The sequence below is a fragment of the Balaenoptera acutorostrata genome, chromosome 18 (assembly GCF_949987535.1).
Source record: "Balaenoptera acutorostrata chromosome 18, mBalAcu1.1, whole genome shotgun sequence".
Lineage (NCBI taxonomy): Eukaryota > Metazoa > Chordata > Mammalia > Artiodactyla > Balaenopteridae > Balaenoptera > Balaenoptera acutorostrata.
The window spans coordinates 71476856-71501001 of NC_080081.1; the positions used below are offsets into that span (position 1 = coordinate 71476856).

Here is a 24146-nt window from a genome sequence, read left to right on the forward strand (position 1 = left end):
TTTCTAATTCTGTTGATTTGAGTCTTCTCCCTTTTTTTCTTGATGAGTCTGGCTAATGGTTTATCAATTTTGTTTTTCTTCTCAAAGAACCAGCTTTTAGTTTTATTGATCTTTGCTATCGTTTCCTTCATTTCTTTTTTATTTATTTCTGATCTGATCTTTATGATGTCTTTCCTTCGGCTAACTTTGTGGGTTTTTTTGTTCTTCTTTCTCTAATTGCTTTAGGTGTAAGGTTAGGTTGTTTATTTGAGATGTTTCTTGTTTCTTGAGGTAGGATTTTATTGCTATATACTTCCCCCTTAGAACTGCTTTTGCTGCATCCCATAGGTTTTGGGTCATTATGTTTCCATTGTCATTTGTTTCTAAGTATTTTTTGATTTCCTCTTTGATTTTTCAGTGATCTCTTGTTTATTTAGTAATGTATTGTTTAGCCTCCATTTGTTTGTATTTTTTACAGTTTTTTTTTTCCTGTAATTGATATCTAGTCTCATATCATTGTGGTCGGAAAAGATACTTGATATGATTTCAATCTTCTTAAATTTACCAAGGCTTGATTTGTGACCCAAGATATGATCTATCCTGGAGAATGTTCCATGAGCACTTGAGAAGAAAGTGTATTCTTTTGTTTTTGGATGGAATGTCCTATAAATATCAATTAATTCCATCTTGTGTAATTTAAAGCTTGTGTTTCCTTATTTATTTTCATTTTGGTTGATCTTTCCATAGGTGAAAGTGGGGTGTTAAAGTCCCCTACTATGATTGTGTTACTGTCGATTTCCCCTTTTATGGCTGTTAGCATTTGCCTTATGTATTGAGGTGCTCCTATGTTGGGAGCATAAATATTTACAATTGTTATATCTTCTTCTTGGATTGCTTCCTTGATCATTATGTAGTGTCCTTCTTTGTCTCTTGTAATAGTCTTTATTTTAAAGTCTATTTTGTCTGATATGAGAATGGCTACTCCAGCTTTCTTTTGATTTCCATTTGCATGGAATATCTTTTTCCATCCTCTCACTTTCAGTCTGTATGTGTCCCTAGGTCTGAAGTCGGTGTCTTGTAGACAGCATATGTACGGGTCTTGTCTTTGTATCCATTCAGCCAGTCTATGTCTTTTGGTTGGAGCATTTAATCCATTTACATTTAAGGTAATTATCGATATGTATATTCCTATTACCATTTTCTTAATTGTTTTGCGTTTGTTATTGTAGGTCTTACCCTTCTCTTGTGTTTCCTGTCTAGAGAAGTTCTTTTAGCATTTGTTGTAAAGCTGGTTTGGTGGTGCTGAATTCTCTTAGCTTTTGCTTGTCTGTAAAGGTTTTAATTTCTCCGTGGAATCTCAATGAGATCCTTGCTGGGTAGAGGAATCTTGGTTGTAGGTTTTTCCCTTTCATCACTTTAAATATGTCCTGCCACCCCCTTTGCCTTGCAGAGTTTCTGCTGAAAGATTAGCTGTTAACCTTATGGGGATTCCCTTATATGTTATTTGTTGCTTTTCCCTTGCTGCTTTCAATATTTTTTCTTTGTATTTAATTTTTGATAGCTTGATTTATATGTGTCTTAACGTGTTTCTCCTTGGATTTATCCTGTATGGGAGTCTCTGCACTTCCTGGACTTGATTGACTGTTTCCTTTCCCATATTAGGAAAGTTTTCAACTATAATATCTTCAAATATTTTCTCAGTCCCTTTCTTTTTCTCTCTTCTTCTGGGACCCCTATAATTCGAATGTTGGTGTGTTTAATGTTGTCCCAGAGGTCTCTGAGACTGTCCTCAATTCTTTTCATTCTTTTTTCTTTATTCTGCTCTGCAGTAGTTATTTCCACTATTTTATCTTCCAGGTCACTTATCTGTTCTTTTGCCTCAGTTATTCTGCTATTGATTCCTTCTAGAGAATTTTTAATTTCATTTATTGTGTTGTTCATCATTGTTTGTTTGCTCTTTAGTTCTTCTAGGTCCTTATTAAACATTTCTTGTATTTTCTCCATTCTAAGATTTTGGATCATCTTTACTATCATTACTCTGAATTCTTTTTCAGGTAGACTGCCTATTTCCTCTTCATTTGTTTGGTCTGTTGGGTTTTTACCTTGCTCCTTCATCTGCTGAGTATTTCTCTGTCTTCTCATTTTGCTTAACTTACTGTGTTTGGAGTCTCCTTTTCTCAGGCTGCAGGTTCATAGTTCCCGTTGTTTTTTTGTCTGCCCCCAGTGGGTAAGGTTGGTTCAGGGGGTTGTGTAGGCTTCCTGGTGGAGGGTACTGGTGCCTGTGCTCTGGTGGATGAGGCTGGATCTTGTCTTTCTGGTGGGCAGGACCACGTCTGGTGGTGTGTTTTGGGGTGTCTGTGAACTTACTACGATTTTAGGCAGCCTCTCTGCTAATGGGTGGGGTTGTGTTCCTGTCTTGCTAGTTGTTTGGCATAGGGTGTCCAGCACTGTTGCTTGCTGGTCGTTGAGTGGAGCTGGGTCTTAATGCTGAGACGGAGCTCTCTGGGAGAGCTCTCACCGATTGATATTACGTGAGGCCGGGAGGTCTCTGGTGGTCCAATGTCTTGAACTCGGCTCTCCCACCTCACCTCAGAGGCTCAGGCCTGACAGCTGACCAGAGCACCAAGACCCTGTCAGCCACACGGCTTTTGGGAAGTCTGAGGTCTTCTGACAGTGTTCAGTGGGTGTTCTGTAGGAGTTGTTCCACATGTAGATGTATTTTTGATGTATTTGTGGGGAGGAAAGTGATCTCCATGTCTTATTCCTCCACCATCTTGAAGGTCCTCTCTCTTCACACCTCCTGTTGCTAGAGCATCCACATTTCATCAGGGCTGCCAGCTGGCAGATCCCACCAGGCCATCCGCTTCTTGGTCAGTAGCTCCCTGCACAGCTGGTACCCAGGTCCCAACTCTAGTGAGCCCCTGAAACCGCTGATCATGGGGTTTTCCTGATCTTTATATTTTTAAATGGCCTCTTATGTAACCTTTTCCAACCAGCTACTCAAAATGACTTCAGGAAGAATACACAAGAAACTACAAAATAGGACAGCAGGGCCAAAGAAGGAGTTTATATTATTAATATTATTCACTTCTCTCTATATATATGTTTAGATATTTGTATTGCGTTTTTTTAAATATTAGCAATGTTTTTAAAAATGCCTTGCTTTGCCACATAAATAATAGATGACCATGGCTACCATTTTGTGAGTGTTTACTATATGTTGACTAGTATACTAAGCTCTTGACATTGATCTCATTTAATTCTCACAAGAACCTATGAATAACTGGTGCTATTATTATTGCTGTTGTTGTTCAGAATTCAGGGGGACCAGAATCCTCCTGGTTTGATCAGCTGAGTGGTAGTGATGCCCTTCCTTGAGTCAGGAAACAGCCGAGGAGGGAGGTGAGGGGAGTCCGGCCAGGGTCTGAGAGGGGGAAGGAGTGATGAGCTGAGGCGCCTGAGGGGCCAGTGCCAGTGGAAGTGTCCAGGTGCAGTTGGGTGTGCGGGTGTGGAGCTGGACAGGGGCCTCAGCTGGAGACAGAGATGTAAAGTCATCTGCATATGAAGGTATAAGGTCCCGAGAGTGGGACAGTAAGGAGAAGAAGACCAAGGCTGGTCGAGGGGGACCCCACGTCTATGGGGCAGGCAGGGGGAGGAGCCGAGAGACGCCCCTTAGCGCCAGAGAGTGAGTGCTTTGTACCATCCAGTTCTCCCCCTCCACCTGGGCTGTTTTGCTTTCTTTCAGTTTTCTCAGAAATCTCTGGTATGACCCTTGCTTCAACTTGGACTAATTCTCACTAGAGAAATTTTATCTGGATTAGATGCAATTGTTGGGAACAGTTAAAAAGCTAAGGACACCCCATCTGACTTCTCTGATGCAGGAATATGTGAATTTAAACTTTGTCTGAAATCCCCAAACTAAAGAAGCCCAAGAAAACCTGGACTTTTGTTTTTAGCTCTTTACTTTTGGACCACTGTGGCCGATGTCCTTTATTGATTTGCCAAAGGAACTTACACTCTTCCCTGCAACCCTCATTATTAGAGTCTATTGCTTATTTAAAATTATTTTCTGGGGATGTAACGTATAGCGTGGTGACTATAGTTTACTGTGTCGCATATTTGGAAGTTGCTAAGAGAGTAGAACTTAAAAGTTCCCATCACAAGAAAAAAAATTAGTAACTATGTGTGAAGATGGATGTTAACTAAACTTATTGTGGTGATCATTTCACAGTATATACAAATATCAAATCATTATGTTGTACACCTTAAACTTATACAATGTTCTACATCAATTGTATCTCAATTGAAAATATATATTATACAAGTTACCAGTCCCACACGTACATCCTTTCCCCCGTAATCAACATCACATACTACTTCATTTTCTTTGCATAGTGAGATCCGTCCATGCTTAACCATTTCTCTCCCACGCCTCCACTGACATCCAGGGACAGGTTGTGGGGTTATGGGCTGGAAGAGGGGCCAGCATTTCTGCTGCCGCAGGACCACGTGGTAGAGGAGCAGCCAGAGTGAAAAGCTCAGCAAGGGGGAGGCATGGCCTTCACTGGCCCAGCTGTGGCATGGTGACAGCCACTTGTGGACTTCTAATTACACTCTCCTCCCCACCCCAGACACCGTAAGGCCATCCTACTGGATGGCCTGTCATATTTGAAAGGCCCCACGTTGGGTGAGTACATACCAGACAAGTCCATGTGGCATAGCTCTCCACCCTGCTCTGCAGAATCTGTTTTGTAAACTCCCAGACAGACGGGGAACCTTTCCCAGGCCCTGCAGAGGCGGAGCTGCAGCTCCCGGAGGTGCTCGCCTCTGATCCCCGGAGCAGGTGACTTGTTTCTGACCATCTTGGAGCGCCACACCCGGAACACTCCTAAAGAGACGGGGCTAGAGACCTTTAGCCTCTGACACTTGAGTGGAGGGTGAGAAGTTCAGGCTGCAGCTTTAATCCGAATCAGATGAACCCGTACCCCTGCTTGTTATTCCTCTTGAGGCTTTGGCAGGAATATTAGAAAAATATCACAGGAAACTGACCATTAAGTCAACATGGGAGACCTCATGACCAGTCTAAAGTTGGCAGTTTAAATGTGAAATACAAACCTAAGATACGAAGATGGAAAGGGCTCCATTGCTTTCATTTATACGTCAAGTGCAGAGGGCCACTGTGTGTCTCCCCAGGCTCTGTCACAGTGCCAGAGGGGGGACTTTGCTCAGACAGGGCCCAGACCACCCTCCCCGTCTCCCTCTGGTCCCCGCACGCTCCCTGCTCACGAGTCCCCAGCCCTCCCAGCAAGCACGCTGCCTGCCTTTCCCTCGTTCTCCTGCTGGCCCCTGGGCTCTGCCCTCCCAGGCATCCCCTCCATGCTCAGGGCAGTCTGGACACAGCTCACTTCACACTGACCCTGGCCTCACTCCCTCTGGGTGTGGCAAGCTGGGGAGGCGAGGGACTCCCTCGCAGTTCCAAAGTGCTCGCCGGTAGGAGCCATATCTTGTTCGGTGGTACATCATGGGCGCCTGGTGCTCCGTGGCCCTGTGCCGGGCAGGAATTCAATAACTGTTTGTTAAATTGAACTGGAACCTGGCAGAAAATAACCTGTCATTCACGAATTATTTTACTGCTTCTACATGTGAGAGAATATTGTGTGGCGATAAATTATTCATTTTCTCTTCAAAATACCCTAAATCTCTCTGCTGCTGAGCTACACTTCTTCTTGGGGATCATTCACTGCTCAGCCCTCTACTCAGGCTTCTCTGAAACTGCTCGCGATGACTGCTGAACCCAAAAGGCATATTTTAGGTTTTGTATCACTTACTCTTTCTTAAATATTTGATACAACTAACCAACTGCTCCCCCCTGTCTGTAATGCTCGTTCTGTGGCTTCCATCTCTGACTACACCTTCCCCAGCCCAGCTCCTCCTCCTCCACCCAGGCCTTGAGCACGGGAGTTTCCAGGGTTCTGAATTCTCCCTGGATAATTGGTTTAATTATTATGTATCCTCTGTGTATATCATCTACATGCCGATCATTCCCAAGTAGGTCTGGATGTCGAAAGGTGCCCCAAAATGTAACGCATCACAATGTCAGCTTGTTATCTTCTCCATATCCCAGCTCCCAGTACCTCCCTATTTCACTGTCTTCTATGTTTAAAGGCACAGTGACCAAAGCCTGAAATGCAGAGTCATCCTCTATTTCTCCCTGGCCCCCAAGCTTCTACATCACTGGCCCAGTCTTCATCTGCTGTCACTTCCTTTCTGCTCCTCTTTGCCATCTCTCACCTAAACTATTGTAACCATCTTCTACCCATCCTTCCTCAGTTCAGTGTCCATCCTGCCCCCAGGTGTGTTTCTGACATGCAGTGGAATTACATCACTCTCCTAATACCCTTCAAGACCCTCACCCCCACCCCCCATTGCCACAGATTGCTCCTAACATCTTCATTTGGGCCCTTCATGATCTGGCCCCTGCCCATCCCACCAGTGATTCCCACTCACATCCTTGCGGTTCCTAGACTAAAGCATGCCATTTAATGACTGCTGGCTTTGCCTGCCGTTCTTTTAACCTGGGCGGCAAATTGCTCTTAGTCCTTCATAACCTTGCTGAAACATTGCCTCTTCTGGGAGGTTTTGTCCTTATGTGTTCAGAAAGTGAATTGCTTCTTCTCATATTCATCGTATTTACATCCCACATGGGACTGGGAGATCCCCAAGGACAGGGACCACATCTTGCTCACCTCTGCATTCCCAGCCTCTCAACCTGTTCCTGGTACATGGTGCCCACTGTCGGATGAACATATCTCGGCTTCTTTTCTTGTTGACTTTCCCACCAGAACCTCAAGTTTCACTTTTAAAATGAGACTTCTGACTATTTCTCCTTTACTAATGTATTAACCCTTCTAAAGGCTCCTGGAGACAACAGTAAAAATTAACAGGTTCTGGGAGCAGTGGACATTGTGGACATGACTTCTGAAAAGGTCAAACTGCTTTGCTTACCTTAACATGTAAATCCAGTTTGTCCAAAGCACAAACTGGACAGCTTCATCACGTGTCATGGGTTTCCTCTTTCCGTGGAAAAGGTGGACGGGGGAAGGAAACTACCATTTATTGACTAGCCTGTGCTAGGTCCGTGACATAGGCTGTCATTTCCCAGGCCCTCCTAGATTCTCCTTGAGTAGGCAGGAGCAGAGAAACCTCTGGACAGGGAGAAGTCCAGCTCTCTAGCTGATGCATGGTTCCCTTGAGCAAGTGTTTCTCTCAGAGCCTTAGTCTGCTCATTTGAAAATAAAAGGGTCAGGCCAAGTGGTCCCTAGAGCCGGCCAAGTTCTAATGTTTCCTTAGCAAACATTTACCAAGTGGATTCTCTCTGAGCCAGCGCCTGTGCTGGGCGTTGGAGATGCAAATAAGGTGCAGCTCTCGGCCTGTCACATTCAGTGGAGGAGAATAATTCTTTTATCCTGACTATGCAAGGTCTATTATGACTATTTAAAGTCAATCACTGATTGGACCTATGTAGAAAAAGTATGTTCAGTTAAAAAAGAAAAACCTACAGAGACAATCATGTATAATATTACCTGCTAGGCCTTATGCGGATTAGAAGAATAAATTATGGTTCCTGCCTCAAAAGAGGCTCTAATCCAGTGGAAAGACACACCGTTCATGCAGCAAAGAAAATACGTTTTATAATCAAAATTGTTATTCATGCAGGAATAGCTTTCCAGGCCACCAATGTTAGACCAACTCAGATTATCTGAAGCGTTTTTTATTACTTTATATAAGGTATCATTAAGTTAGAGGGAAACAAATACTGATGCTAAATATTTGTCCTAAATGCAGACTGGCTGCAATCACAGCAGAACTTCACAGTGGTTTTGATAAAGTGCTGTGAATACTTCTGTTATATGACATGTTCTTTTACCTGAAGCAGCCAGTCCTTAAAGAGGCATTTCCATCTCTCCCTGGTGTGTGTTTCATCCATTTTGTATTCTTGGAGAGTCTAGCCATTGTTTACTTTACCTTATGCAAGATAAATACAGACTGATGCTATACCATGCTAGGAATGTCTACCTAGTTTCAGACCACCATAAAGAGTGTTTTCTCTCTTTTTCTTTTTTTCCCATCTTAAAAAATCAGCTGTTTCTTTTTTTTTCAGCTTTATTGAGGTATAATTGACAAATAAAATTATAAGATGTTTAAATTATACAACATGATGATTTGATAAATGTATACATTGTGTAAGGAAGAGTTGAATGGTTATGTGTGTGATATTTGAAATTGTATCCAGAATTTCTAAGATGTCTTTTCTTTTATAAGTCCATTTATTTGTTTGTTTGTTTATTTATTTTATTATTATTACTATTATTTTTTTGCCGCGTTGGGTCTTAGTTGTGGCACGCGGGCTCTTCCTTGCGGCACACGGGCTTCTCTCTAGCTGTGGCTTGCGAGTTTTCTCTTCTCTAGTTGTGGTGCATGGGCTCCAGAGCTCATGGGCTCTGTAGTTTGCTGCACGCAGGCTCTCTAGTTGAGGCGCACGAGCTCAGTAGTTGTGACACGTGGGCTTAGTTGCCCCGCAGCATGTGGGATCTTAGTTCCCTGACCAGGGATCGAACCCGCGTCCCCTGCATTGGAAGGAGGATTCTTTACCACTGGACCACCAGGGAAGTCCCGCTAAGATGTCTTTAATGATGACAATTTTGTAGATTGGATTGAGAACTAATAAGCAAGTAGAATCAGAACAAAAGAAATGTAGATCACTTTACATCAGTAATTTCAAAGTCCAAGAAATAAAATGATTTTTAAATGAATAAAACAAAAACTACATTTTTTAAAAATAGACTTTATTTTTAGAGCAGTTTTAGGTTCACAGCAAAATTAACCACAAAGTATGGAGAGTTCTCATATACCACCTGTACCCACACACGCACAGTCTCTTCCACCATTAACATCCCCCCCCAGAGTGGCACCTTACAACTGGTGAACCTACATTGACATATCATTATCACCCAAAGTCTGTAGTTTGTATTAGGCTTCTCTCTTGGTCTTGTACATTCTGTGGGTTTTGACAAATATATAATGTTACGTATCCACCATTAGAGTATCATACGAATATTTCACTGTCCTAAAGATCCTCTATGCTCTGTCTACTCATCCCTATCATCCCTCCCTCACTCCTAATACATAGCAACCACTGATCTTCTTACTGGTTTTGCCTCTTCCAGAATGTCATACAGTTGGAGTCATATAGTATGGGGCCTTTCAGATTGGCTTCTTCCATTTAGTAATATGCATTTAAGGTTCCTCTATGTCTTTTTCTGGCTTGATGGCTCATTTCTTTAGCACTGAATAATATTCCATTGTCTGGATGGACCACAGTTTATTTATCCATTCGCCTACTGAAGAACAGCTTGGTCACTTCCAAGTTTTGGCAATTATGAATAAAGCTGCTATAAACATTCCTGTGCAATGTCATCTCACACCCATTTGTACTGTGGACATGTTGGCTTCAAAAGTTTTGTCACATTGTTTTATATTTTGAGTACATATGTCTTTTAGAAATATAATATTTGTCTTTATGGCTTAAAAAAAATTCCCGTGCAAGTTTTTGTGTGCGATAAGTTTTCAACTCTTTGCGTAAGTACCTAGGAGTGCAAACTACTGGAATGTATACTAAGAGTATGTTTAGTTTTTATAAAAAACTGCCAAACTGTCTTCGAAAGGGGCTGTACCATTTTGCATTCCCACCAGCAATGAATGAGAGTTTCTGTTGTTCCTCATCCTAGCCAGAATTTGGTAATACCAGTGTTTTAGAATTTTGTCATTCTAGTAGGTGTGTAGTGGTATCTCATGGTTGTTTTAATTTGTAATTTTCTAATGATATATGACATACAGCATCTTTTCATATGCTTATTTGCCATCAGTGTATCCTTTGGATGAGGTAACTGTTCAGATTTTTGGTCTCTTTTTTTAATTGGATTGTTTATTTTATTATTTTGAGTTTTAAGAGTTCTTCGTATGTTTTAGATAACAGTCCTTTATCAGATATGATTTTTACAAATATTTTCCCTAAGCCTACAGCATAGCTTCTCATACACTTGACAGTTTCTTTCACAGATCAGAAGTTTTTAATTTTAATGAAGTCCAGTTTATCAAGTATTTATTTCATAGATCGTGACTTTGATGTATCTAGAAAGTCATCACTAAACCTAAGGTCATATAGATATTCTCCTATGTTATCTTCTAGGAGTGTTACAGTTCTGTGCTTACATTTAGATCTGTGATCCATTTTGAGTTAATTTTTGTGAAGAGTATAAGATCTATGTCTAGACTGACTTTTTTTTGCATGTGGATATATAGTTCTTTCAACATTGTTGAAAACCTGTTTCCATTGTATTGCCTTTACTCCTTTGTCAAAGATCAGTTGGCTATATTTGTGTGGGTCTATTTCTGGGCTCTCTATTCTGTTCCATTATTCTGTTCATCTCTTCTTTCACCAATATCATACTGTCTTGATTACTGTAGCTTTATGGTAAGTCTGGAAGTTGAATAGTGTCAATTCTCCAACTTTGTTCTTCTGCTTCAAGACTTTGTTGGCTATTCGGGGTCTTTTGCCTCTCCATATAAACTTTAGAATCAGTTTGTTGTCTTATAATTTTCTGTTTAAAACTAGACATTGTAAACATTATAAATGAGGCAACTCTCAAAATCAGATCCCCTCCTCCCCAAAGTTTGTTGTTATTGTTGCTGTTTGTTTAGTGACATTCTTCAACTAATTATGTAAAGTCTGAATCCTTTGTATGACCATGGAAGTCTGTACTCAGTTAGCTTAGTGGTCTGCAAATGATTGGACAGAGATTTCCTTAAATGTCTTGAACCAGTATGTCTGCTGGCCTTTGCCAAGGGACAGTTTGTGCATACTGGGCTATGGTTTCAGTGCTCCAGCAGGAATTTGGTAACTCTGTCTCAGGCTTTATTTCCTGCTTGTGCAGATCATCAAGGTCAGCCAGAGGATAGAAATTAGACCTTCTCAGGTCATTCCTAGGTATGCACACAGTTCTGCACATGTGCTTGGCCTTCTAGATTCCTAAGAATATGTCAGAACTTTTCTTATTCCCTATGGGTATCTCATTTCCCCAGCTATTCCTTTCATTCCTTTTGGTACACATCTTGTTTGGTTCAACTGTTATCACCACTTCAGGCAGCTATGGTGTTAAATAATTGCCACTGATAGTTTTTGACAAACACCCTGGGAAAAAGCTTTTCTCAGTGATGAGCTCAGTGTCAGGTTAAATAAAGATAAGCCCTGTGAATGGGGGCATTCAGTGAATTGCCAGACAGCTCAAATAATGATAATTCTTTAAAAATGGACCTTTGGGGAAGGTCAAACCCATTCTGCCCTCTCCAGTGCCTGCTAGGCTGCTGGTTTTCACAACTCCTCTGATTGTGATGCCTGTTGGCTTTTCAGAGCTCCTGCAGAGCTGAGAAAAAAAGGGCACGTTCAAGTGCCACAGAGCTCACTGTTCTTACATAGATTCAGTAATTTTTCTTACATAGGCACTACTTGGATTGTTGCAAGCATTTATTAATTTCCAGATTTTCCTAAAAAGTTGATTTTGACAATTTTTGCCAGTATTTTTGTTGTTTTTATGGAAGAGCAGAATTTTGGAGATCTTTACTCCACCATTCCCACTGGTGTTACCCACTTGCATTATTTTTATTCAGCTTTTTTGAAGTATAACTTATGTTCAAAAAAATTCACCAACTTAAAGAATACAATTGGACGAGTTTTGTCAAATATATATGGTTATGTTATGTAACTATCACCACAGTCATGGTATGGAGCATTTCCATTGCCACACTGGCAACCACTGAACTGTTCTCTGTCACTACACTTTTACCTTTGGTAAAATTTTTTATAGATGCAATCATATAGTGTACCCACTTTGTATTTGGCTTCTTTCAATCTGCATAGTGCCTCTGAGGTTCATCCATGTTGCTGTATGTATTAGGAGTTAGTGCCTTTGTATTGTTGAGTACTTCATTATATGGATATACAACAATTTTTTATCCATTTGCCTTTTGATGGACATTTGGATTATTGCCACTTTTTGCCTATTTTGTGAATAAAGCTGCTACAAACATTCAAATATATGTCTTTATATGGATGTATGATTTATTTTATCTTGGATAAATAACTAAGAGTGCAATTGTTGGGTCAGATGCTAAAAATATGTTTAATTTTATAAGAAGTGGATGAGCTGTTTTCCAAAGAGGCCGTACCCCTTTAGAAGTTTCAGTGGTTCTATATTCTTGTAAAATTTAGTATTGTAAGTATTTTTAATTTAGACATTCTAGTGTGTGTGTAGTGGTATTTCATTATGATTTTAATTTGTATTTCTCCAATGACGAATGATGTTGAGCATCTTTTCATTTACTTATTTGCCATTTGTATATCTTCTTTTAGAAGTGTCTGTTCAAATATATTACCCATTTTCTAAATCAGGTTTTGTGACTTACGGAATTTAAGAGTTCTCTATGTATTCTGCATACGAGTCTTTTATGAGATATATGTTTTGAAAACATTTTCTCCAAATAGAGGAGCAATTCTTAAGACACAAGCAAATATCTGAGTTTAGAGGAGATAAAAGGATCTGAATCTAGATAGTTAAATGTTAGAGTCTCTAGCTTTAAAAAATAATAAATAAACTTCCTATGTGTGTCAGAAAGTATAAAGCATATTCAAGTATGTGGTATGTAAAGCATGAACCATTTGATGACTTTTGTATACGCAGTAGGTAAAAAACTTTTGTGTAGAATAAAATAGTTTGTTTGTGTTTCCAAACCATAATGGAATAACAAGTTTGTTAGATAAGTAAATTTTATAAATAACAGAGAATCCTTCCTAAACAAACTTATTACAGAGCTGCCAATGAGAAACATCAACTTATTTAGGTATATATCAGAACTTCCAACTGAGGAGAGAGATATATATATAGATATAGATATAGATATATAGATATATAGATATATATATGCCTTGACCAATGTACAGTTGACTCTTGAACAATGCAAGGGCTAGGGTTGCTGACCCCCCACTAAGTCAAAATTCACATTTAACTTTTGGTTCCCTAAAATTTTAACTCATAGCCTACTGTTGATCAGAAGCCTTATCAATAACATAAACAGTCAATTAACACATATTTTGTATATGTGTTATACATTGTATTCTTACAATAGAGTAAGCTAGAGAAAAGAAAATGTTATTAAGAAAATCATAAAAAGGAGAAAGTATATTTACAGTGCTGTACTGTATTTTTCGATACTGTAAGTTCATGTCGTCTGCTTACAAGACGTGTGTTGGTACCTACATGAATATTGGTTTATATGATACAAAACATTGCAGACGTTATACATGTTACTAACACATCAAAAATGAAAAGATAATGTGAAAAAGAAATTCATATTTATTTAGAGGTATAACGATTCATGTGTTGATAACAAAGAAGCAGCAATATGAATGCCTTATGGTAGCCTAGTTTAATTGACAGGATTGCTTCACGGTAGCTTAGCCTACACACTAATGAATGAATCATTATAAAATTTTTATGGCATAAGTACTGCATCTATATTCATAGTCCAGTACTGGAAACATTGTTACTTTTTTTAAAAACCACTTCCTTGTGATGATAGACAGATATGCAATTTCTCCAGTGAGAAAGAGGCATATTGTATGGTAATGTGATTTTTTGAAAGCAAAGTTATAAAACAGCAAGAAAACTAATACATTGCTGATTTTATATTAAATATCACCTTGTGCCTATGTAAGGATAGACTAGTATCTACATGTATTTTATGCATTCATGACATACCTTTTTCTCAATTTTTTCGATATTTCTAGGCTAAGGAGTTCATCTGCAAGTTTTTTCAAAATGTTGCAAATCTCAAAATATTTTCCAGTGTATTTATTGGAAAAAAAAGGTGTGTGTGTAAGTGGACCCACACAATTCAAACCTATGTTGTTCAAAGGTCAACTGTATATAATGCACTTAACATACCACTCTTAGCTCTTAGGTAGAGATGTTAATACATGTGGAACTGGCCAAAAAAAACAGGCTGTCAGTTATAGGAGCAAAGGCCAAGAACCTGCAGAAGACAGCTTCAGACTAGATGGTCAGCTTCTAATCCATAACTGCCTATCATATTTGACACTAATGACTGTCTAGTGAGTGGGTAAACTGGAGATGGCTGAAAATGAATATAATCATCAAATTTTTTTAAGTAAATAAGTGACATGATAAAAAGTTGAGAAATAGAACTGGTTTCAGTGTGAAGCATTAGTGAAACCAATTTAAAAGGCTGTTGCCTGACTCTAAGGAAAAGATGAGAAGGGACTGAGCGCAGGACCAAGGAGAGGCAAGATTTCAAAGATATCATGGAGGTATAATTGATAGGACTTGATGCTCAAATGAATGTAGACCTTGAAGAAGAAGAGTCTCAAGTTGACTCCATTTTCTGGTTTGGGTGGCTTAGTGGTGATGCTCTTAATCAAGACAAGACTTCAAATAGAAAAACAGGTTTTGGAGAGAATGCAGTGAGTTCAGTTTTAATAGGTGTGTTTGAGGGGCCAGGAGGACCCCACAGATGGATGAGACTAGTGAGTAGTTGGGAATGTAGCTCTGGAGCTCAGGTGAGATGTCCACGCTAGAGAAAGAGGATGGGCATCATCCGAGTCTAGTTTATTTTAAGATGAGATATCTCATTATGCTTGTGCAGAGTAAAAAGAACAAGAACCACAGTCTGAATTCTAAAAAATATCAATAGTTAAGGTGCAAGTATTGCTTGGTGACAGGAAGGAGATAGTGTTTAGAGAGATGAGAGGATTCATCATCTTGAATGCCGAAGACCAGAAGAGTTTCAAGGAAGGTGAGTGCCAATTAGTGCACATTGCTACAGATAGGTCTTTGCTAGAAAGAGACTATGGAATTCGGTGATTAAAAACTCATTGGTCAAAACTGGAAAGAGCCCAGTGTCCATGGGGTAAACCCATTATATATCTTCATACCATAGAATACTACTCAGTAATTAAAAGGAATGATTATTGCTATACACAACACAAATTAATATCAAAAACATTGTGATGAGTGGAAAAAGCCAGACACACACAAAATACATACTGTATGATTCCATTTATATGATGACCAAGAATTGGCAAAACCAACCTATAAATGATAGAAATGAGAAAGAGGATATCCTTGGGAGTGGTGGGAGGGGATGTGGTGGTAGGGAAAACTGACAGTAAAGGAGCACAGGAGGACTTTCTGACGTCAAGAAATGTTCTTTATCTTGTTCAAGGGTAGTTACAATTGCCAAAACTCACTGAACTGAAAACTTAAGATCTGTGTATAACCAGAATACAAAAAAAAGTCATCAGTCAAAGGTGGGAGGTTTTACATATATACAATGGAATATTACTCAGCCATAAAAAGGAATGAAACTGAGTTATTTGTAGTGAGGTGGATGGACCTAGAGACTGTCATACAGAGTGAAGTAAGTCAGAAAGAGAAAAACAAATACCGTATGCTAACACATATATATGGAATCTAAAAAAAATAAATGATCAGAAGAACCTAGGGGCAAGATGGGAATAAAGATGCAGACCTACTAGAGAATGGACTTGAGGATATGGGGAGGGGGAAGGGTAAGCTGGGACAAAGTGATACAGTGGCATGGACATATATATACACTACCAAATGTAAAATAGATAGCTAGTGGGAAGCAGCCGCATAGCACAGGGAGATCAGCTCGGTGCTTTGTGACCACCTAGAGGGGTGGGATAGGGAGGGTGGGAGGGAGGGAGATGCAAGAGGGAAGACATATGGGGACATATGTATATGTATAACTGATTCACTTCATTATAAAGCAGAAACTAACACACCATTGTAAAGCAATTATACTCCAATAAAGATGTTAATAAAAAAAAAAAAGATGGGACGTTTTGCAACTGAACTTGCTGCTTCTAAATTTCCACTAATTTACAAAGAGATATTCCTTTATGAAAGCAAATGTCCATACAGAGAGAGAGAAATCACAGTTACCAAATTTTCAAAGCAGAAAAACAAAAATATATGGTAGAGGATTTGACAAGCGCAAGAAACAAAATCTAAGTGGTCAGTGGACAAAGTCATAAAATAACTCAGTTTTCACTACAGAAATCCTAAAAATAAAAAATATGAAGTGAGATTGAAGGTGAGTCAAAAAGAAGAGGGTTGGGGGGGGGGCGGGCCAGGGGGTGGTGCGGCGGCGCCTGCAAACGACTGACGCCGAGGCGCCGGAGCCGGCTGCGCCCGCCCTGGAGCCGGGCTCCTCGGCCGGGATTTGGGGCTTCGGGGCCCCCGGCTCTTGTGGACGCCCGCCATCCTTGCGCGGGGCCCGGGGCGCCTTCCTAACTGGGCGCAGCTGGTTTAGGGGCCAAGGCGGTGTGGGGACCTGAAGATGGCGTCGGGTCCGGGCTTCCAGGACCGGGAAGGGCTCCTGATAGTGAAACTGGAGGAGGACTTCGCCTGGAGCCAGGAGCTGCCCCCGACAGACCCAGGACCCAATCCGGAGGCCTCCCATCAGCGCTTCAGACGGTTCCGCTTCCAAGAGGCCGCTGGGCCCCGGGAAGCCCTCAGTCGGCTCCACGAGCTTTGCCATGGGTGGCTGCGGCCTGAGATGCGTACCAAGGAGCAGATCCTGGAGGTGTTGGTGCTGGAGCAGTTTCTGACCATCCTGCCCCAGGAGATCCAGAGCAGGGTGCAGGAGCTGCATCCGGAGAGCGGCGAGGAAGCGGTGACTCTGGTGGAGGATATGCAGAAAGAGCTTGGGAGACTGAGGCAACAGGTGACAAACCATGGGCGGGGAACAGAAGTGCTTTTGGAGGAGCCTTTGCCTCTGGAAACAGCACGAGAGTCACCGAGCTTCAAGCTGGAGCCAATGGAGACTGAGCGAAGCCCTGGCCGCAGGCTGCAGGAGCTGCTAGGCCCCAGCCCCAAAAGGGATCCCCAGACTGTAAAGGAGAGGGCATTATCTGCTCCCTGGCTTTCTCTCTTTCCTCCCGAAGGAAACATGGAAGACAAGGAGCTGACTGGGCCCCAGTTGCCTGAGAGCTTAGAGGACGTGGCTATGTACATCTCCCAGGAGGAGTGGGGGCATCAGCATCCTAGTAAGAGGGCCCTCTCCCAGGACACGGTGCAGGAGAGTTATGAGAATGTGGACTCACTGGAGTCTCAGGTTCCCAGTCAGGAGGCCCTGAGCACCCAGGTGGAACAAGAAGGAAAGCCCTGGGATCCCAGTGTCCAGACTTGCAAGGAGGGCCTGAGCCCCAGGAGCCCAGCTCCAGGGGAAGAGAAATTTGACAACCTGGAAGAAAGTGCTCAGTCCGTTTGCCCTGAGAGCATCCACCCTCGGGCGCTGCTGCCTGGCCAGGCCGGAGGGGAGGTACCCTGGAGTCCTGAGCAGGGAAGGCCTCGTGACAGGGCCGAAGAGCATTGGGAGCCTCCCCCAGAGGTTCGGATGGAGCAGTCCTTAGTGGGAGCCACAAGTTGCAGAGAACTGGGGCGGCCAAAGGAACTGCGGCCGAAGAAGCTCCATTTATGTCCCTTGTGTGGCAAAAATTTCTCTAACAACTCGAACCTGATTAGGCACCAGAGAATACATGCAGCAGAAAGACTGTGTATGGGTGTGGGGCGTGCTGAAATCTTCGGCAGGAATCCACACTTTTTGTCACTACACAGAGCACACTTGGGAGAGGAGGGCCATAAGTGCCCCGACTGTGGAAAAAGCTTCAGTCAGAATACCCACCTGACTCGGCATCAGCGTACCCACACAGGCGAGAAGCCCTATCAATGTAACGAGTGTGGAAAGAGCTTCTCTTGCAACTCCAACCTCCACAGGCACCAGAGAACGCACACAGGTGAAAAGCCCTACAAGTGCCCTGAGTGCGGGGAGATCTTTGCTCACAGTTCCAACCTCCTTAGGCACCAGAGAATTCACACAGGAGAGAGACCTTATAAGTGTTCCGAGTGTGGGAAAAGTTTCTCTCGCAGTTCTCACCTTGTCATTCACGAAAGAACTCACGAGAAAGAGAGGCTGTACCCCTTCTCTGAGTGTGGGGAAGCAGTGAGTGACAGCACCCTCTTTCTTGCCAATCATGGGACCCACAAGGCAGAGAAGAAACTCTTTCAGTGTTTAACTTGTGGGAAAAGCTTCCGGCAGGGCATGCACCTCACCAGACACCAGAGAACACACACAGGAGAGAAACCATATAAATGTACCCTCTGTGGGGAAAACTTCTCTCATAGATCCAACTTAATCAGACACCAGAGAATTCACACGGGAGAGAAACCCTATACCTGTCATGAGTGTGGAGACAGTTTCTCTCACAGCTCCAATCGGATTCGTCATCTGAGAACCCATACAGGAGAGAGACCCTATAAATGTTCCGAATGTGGAGAAAGCTTTTCTCGGAGTTCACGCCTTATGAGTCATCAGAGAACTCACACTGGATAGAAACAATGGGATTTCTTTTGGGCCCAGATAAGGTGGCATATTCAGAGGGGCCTCTTGTTAAGAGCTGGTATTCCTTACCCAGCATGATCTGCATCTTTAAGGTAATTACTCCAAAGAGGAACCAGGGGAGGGTCGTTGTGAGGGAGGTGCAGAGGCAGCAAAGGATTAGCGGAAAACTGAAAAGGAATTCTGTTGGAACTCGTGAGGATGGCAAGTCTTTGAAGTGACCCTCTCAGGGTGGAATCCCCTCTGAAGTTCTTCCAGTCTCAGGGCACACCTACCCCCTCAGCATATTTAGCCAACTTGAGACTTGGGTGCCTTACTGTGTCCAGTGTGTATCCCAACAACTTTGGGAATCCACAGACTTCCTGGTATTGCTTCCTCACTTGGGACATTCATCAGGAGCTTTTGGGCTCCTGAAGCCCTTGAGACCAAAGAAGAGGGGCCAGGTCTCCTGGGAGATCAGCTGGAGGCACCGAAAGACTGGTGGTGAGTTGCAGCTCTTCTGAAGTCCTGGCTGAGAAGCCACAAGCAATCCCGGGCAGCCACCACAGTGCCCTCAGTGGCCTGACAGTAGGGCTCATTGGCAGGTCATGCATGTAATTGTCACCTCAAACAAAAAGGAACCAGAGACCTAAGAGAAATAGTAAGATGGAATTTGCAGGTCAGCCCAGGAATTGGCAGAGGAAACCGGGGTCTTAATTAGTTTACCCTTTGCAGAGATCAAGTCCTCAGAGGGTTCCATGAAAGGTGGGTTCCCTGGGAGACTTTGAAAACGTGGATCCTGGGGAAATTAGGAATCACGCCTTTCCCTGTTGAAAATATGTTTGGATGGTAATAAATATCTTCAGGAAAAAAAAAAGAAGAGGGTTGGGACTTCCCTGGTGGCGCACTGATTCAGAATCCGCCTGCCAGCGCAGGGAACACAGGTTCGACCCCTGGTCCGGGAAGATCCCACATGCCGCGGAGCAACTAAGCCCGTGCGCCACAACTACTGAGCCTGTGCTCTAGAGCCCGTGAGACACAACTACTGAGCCGAGGTGCTGCAACTACTGAAGCCCGCATGCCTAGAGCCCGTGCTCCACAACAGGAGAAGCCACCGCAATGAGAAGCCTGCGCACCACAACGAAGAGTGGCCCCACTCGCCGCAACTAGAAAAAGCGTGCATGCAGCAACGAAGACCCAACATAGCCAAAAATAAAAATAAAATAAATTTTTTAAAATTTATAAAAAAAAAAGAGGGTTGTTTGAAATTCTATTTTATTTTTTAAAATATGTATTTATTATTTATTTATTTATTTATTTATTTATTTTTGGCTGCACCGGGTCTTAGTTGCGGCTCTCAGGATCTTTGTTGCAGCATGCAGGATCTTTTGTTGTGGCGTGCCAACTCTTAGTTGTGGCATGAGGGCTCTAAGTTGCAGCATGCAGACTTCTTAGTTGTGGTGTGCGATTCTTAGTTGAGACATGCGGACTCCTAGTTGTGGCATGCATGTGGGATCTAGTTCCCTTACCAGGGATCGAACCCAGGCCCCCTGCTTTGGGAGCACAGAGTCTTACCCACTGAACCACCAGAGAAGTCCTGAAATTCTATTTTAAAGTAGGTAGAGCCGTTGAGCCACTCCGCAAGCTAAATCTTGCTGACTTCTCTCCCTAACCATCAGCACAAGACTGGAAGTTTACTCTCTGGAGAGGCTGGACTGAGGGACATCAGACACCGCTGAAAATGGAATACTCTATTGAAAATGGGGGCTCCATTGACAGTCTACCTATATTCCAAACATTGAGATCCCCAGGCCTCTTTTGTAACTCAGCTCCAGAGCATTGGAAAACACACTCAAGAAGAATCTGAGTTCTGAGAAATCTAATCAGCCCATGATTTAAAAAGAAAAAAAAAAAAAAATAGCAAACCCCAACTAGAACAGGTCAGAAGGCTCTGAGAAAGACATCTCCAAGGAAATTAGATAGACTGATATATTTTAACACATTTAGAGATTTACATAATTAGGGAAGTGTTTGAGTTTGAATTTAAGGATAAGTACACAGAAAACTGAGGAAGCAAATAAGATGCTTATTAACTCCTGGGATAATGAAAAGTTTAGAATGAAAGGAAGAGTAATCAGAGCATGATATACATGTGAATAGCATTTACATGGTCATAAGAAAATAAACACTAAATATTGATTTATCAAAAAATTACAAAATTATGACAACTATATAAGAGGCAAAGGGTGCAAATGTGCATGTAGGAGGATGAGGGGGGAATGCGTAGTAAAAAAAAACTTTATCTTTCATAGAACAAAGTCAACAGATAATGACTTAAACTGAAAAATCAAGAAGTAACAGCATATACATGTTGCTGGAAGTAAACACCAAAAGAAACACTTTAGTTGCCTCCAAAGACTGGTAAATGGAAAAGGACATGAGGGGTAATGTTTGACTCCTTAAACCATATGCTATGATTAAAAAAAAAAAAATCAAATAAAACAAAATAATAAAGGCATTTGCAAAGAGAATTTCATGAGATTAGATTGCAGTGGGTTGAAGAGTGAATGAAAATTAAGGATGTTCTCAGCAAACTGAATAATATAAGGAAGGGGATGTCAGGATGGTGAGTAGAGTTGCTTGATGGAAAGATAAGATTGAAGGAAAATTGGTAGTTTGCTTGATTATGGTTATTTAGGTTGCTAACTAATTGGTTAGTCAATTTGTTCATGACAGGGATGAGCTTAGACAAAAACAAAAACAAAAACAGTTAAGAGTCTGCTGAGGTGAGAGGGAATAAATGAGGTGTCAAAGTCCCAGATGAAGTGGTGGATGTTGAAATCAGACACATGATAAAGTGTTAGCTTTGAAAAGAATAGGAGCATCTCTTTTATATGATGAAGGAAAGAATTAGTGACTTAAGCTGTATTTTCTCACTGGCAATTGTGGCTAAGTCATCTGTTGAGGGATTCGGATAGTTTTCATTATCTGAGAATGGATGCTGACCAGAGACAAAAAATGAAATAAATGCTGGGTAGCAATTTGAGGAGCCCAGCTGAGGGAGAATTTCAAAATGTATATATTAGTCAGCACGGGCTGCCATAACAAAATACCACAGGCTGGGTGTCTTAAACAACAGAGGTTTATTTTCTCACAGTTCTGGAGGCTGGAAAGTCCAAGATCAAGGCGCCCACAGGGTTTGGTTCCTGGTAAGGACTTTCCTCCTGGCTTGCAGACAGCCACCTTCTTGCCGTGTCCTCCCATGGCGATTGAGAGAGAGGGAGGGAGCGCTCTGGTGTCTCTTCCCTTTGCAGACGTTAATCTTGTTGGAGCAGGGCTCCACCTTATGACTTCATTTAACCTTTATTACTTCTTACTCCAAATACAATCACATTGGGGTTTAGGGCTTCAGTGTATGAGTTTGAGGAGGACACAGTTCAGTCCATGGCATGTGTAATTCAGCACTATTACCCAAGAGCAGAAGAGAAGACAGATGGCTGAGTTGATCCAAATTTGGGGATTAGTAGGATAGACTGGATGGAAGGTCAAGGTGGCAGACGAATTGAGGGACTGGTGAAAGTATGGCTAAAACTAAGTGTTCACGGCTTCCAAGAACAGTGGAAAGAGAAGCCAGGAAAGGGAAGGGGCAGGGATTGGTAGGCTTCATGGAAGGTCCTCTCAGGTCTGGAGGCTGGAGAACAAATGGGAACTCTTTTACTGTGTGCCTTCTCTGGGTACAGTCCTTTCTTCGGACATGATTGGTTGTTTCTGCACTTTCAACTTCACTGGCAATCAATGAGAATTATCAAACTGGAAAGAAGATTTAGGTTCATTAGTGGTAGCAATCATCACATTTTTCTTTCTTTTTAGACGACTAAATACCTTGAACAAGTGTGCCTCAATGAAACTTGATGTGAACTTCCAAAGGAAAAAGGTAGGTAACCTTACTACACCTTACTGAGACCATGGCTATACCAATAGGAGAAGCTTGCATTCACAAATGAAAAACAACATGAACTGAAGCAAAATTCTGAAATGCCCGACCGTCTGTTTGTTCTCCAAATATCCCATTATATCATAAACATTATAAGTAAGTCTATTATATATCTAGGCTGACGTCTGTTTGTTTCACTGTTTCATTTTGATTTAGTTTTATCAGAGGGTTTGCATAAAAATGTAAAATACCTTAACTGTTTACAATAATCTTTCAGAAGTTTTAGCTGTAAATATCCACTCCATATTAGACCCAAATTCTCCACAGTGATTTGTAGATTAAGAGAATGCAGAAAATAATCTATGGGGCCAAGTGTCTTCTGCCTCATTCTTTCCTGTGGCATTTTATTTTCAAGTGCAGTCAAGATGCATTCATTGTCAGGCAGGTTTGTTTCATCATGGTTGAGGGGTCGGGTGAGAGTGTAACAGCAAGATTCAGAACCTGCCCCATCTTTCCATTCTCGCCCCTTGCACTTTTCTCTGGTCACAGGGAATGTCCTTCAGTTTTACGAGCCAGTATGCTCCCTCCCTCTTCTAGGACTTTGCACGTGCTCTTTCCTCTGTAGGAATAAGACTGGAGATTTCGGTTCTGAAACAAAGCTGTACTTTATTGAGCACTTACTGTTTTCCACGAGCTAGGTTATGGCATTTAATCCATTGCGATAGGGATTCTCTGTTTTCTAGAGAAGGAAAATAAAACCTGAACAGGTTAAGTCCCTTGCCCGTGATCTTTCAACCAGTGGAGGAGCAGGGTTTCAATTTCAGGTGTGTCTATAACTCCAAAACCGAGGCCCCTAACCACTGCGCTGAAAGACCTCTCTTTCTCACTGAATTGATCCTTTTAGGAAACTCAGAATTGAAATCGTTAACTACTTTTTTCATTTCACATCTTCAGTATGTAACAAGTCAAGCCTTAGTATATTTTGAAGAAGCAGAGAAAACATCTTTGAGTCAAAAGAAAGTGTTCTTTATTCTGGTCTACACAGAAAAGTCATTACAGCCCATGGATTTTAAGTCACTCCTGAGTAACCTAATCTTTAAAAATAACTTTAACCTGAATTCTGCTCTAAAATAGCACCCAAAAAAAGCGCGAATGAATTTTGGTTGACCTCACCTTCAAAACAATTTAGGGTTTGAGCTAGGAGCCAAAGATTTAAGCTAAGGAGGTAAAATGGTGAAAAACAGTATCCAGAGAATATATTAAAACATGAGCAATTTGTCCAGGTCAAAGAAAAAGTTTAAATGTGGGAATAAATATCCCAACAGCCATCTGGCTGAATAGACCCCTTGAGAAGCATACACACTATTTGGTTGTAACACATGGTTCTTATTAAACCGAGCATAGCCACGCCTGTGTGGCTGGTCTGTACACTGCCGGTGCAGATCCTTAGCTGCTGTGTATCACAAAAGCAAATGCCAAAAACTAACGATTTGTTTCCAACCAAGTCGTGTGATTGGATTCTTCCCTTATTGCCAGCATTTCAAAACCCACATGTGAGATAGGCTTCAATAACATTTGCTAGGCTCTGTTACCTTCACAAAAGCTCCTCTGTAAATTGGTCACTTCAGTATTTTGACATTCTTAATTTATTCCTTATGTTGGATATAGTGGCACACACCCTTACAGCCCCTACTTA

General features: G+C 41.8%; 2 protein-coding genes across 9 annotated transcripts in view; both read left to right on the top strand.

The window, feature by feature from the left end:
* STARD13 (StAR related lipid transfer domain containing 13) overlaps nt 1-24146 on the top strand; it is a 389825-nt gene that overhangs the window by 333314 nt on the left and 32365 nt on the right. For all 7 annotated transcript variants that reach the window (XM_057533176.1, XM_057533175.1, XM_028161730.2 and 4 more), the window contains one exon: nt 22387-22450. In XM_057533176.1, the coding sequence (XP_057389159.1) occupies nt 22387-22450 (64 nt within the window). The remainder of the gene's footprint in view (nt 1-22386; nt 22451-24146) is intronic.
* On the top strand, nt 16273-19377 carry LOC130705628 (zinc finger protein 263-like). 2 transcript variants are annotated; one of them, XM_057533183.1, is made up of 2 exons: nt 16273-16863; nt 17119-19377. In XM_057533183.1, the coding sequence occupies exons 1-2, from the start codon at nt 16477-16479 to the stop codon at nt 18529-18531; spliced, it is 1800 nt and encodes a 599-aa protein (XP_057389166.1). In that variant the 5' UTR covers nt 16273-16476; the 3' UTR covers nt 18532-19377. The 2 variants fall into 2 exon arrangements, with proteins under 2 accessions (XP_057389166.1, XP_057389165.1); XM_057533182.1 differs by having other exon boundaries at nt 16273-19377.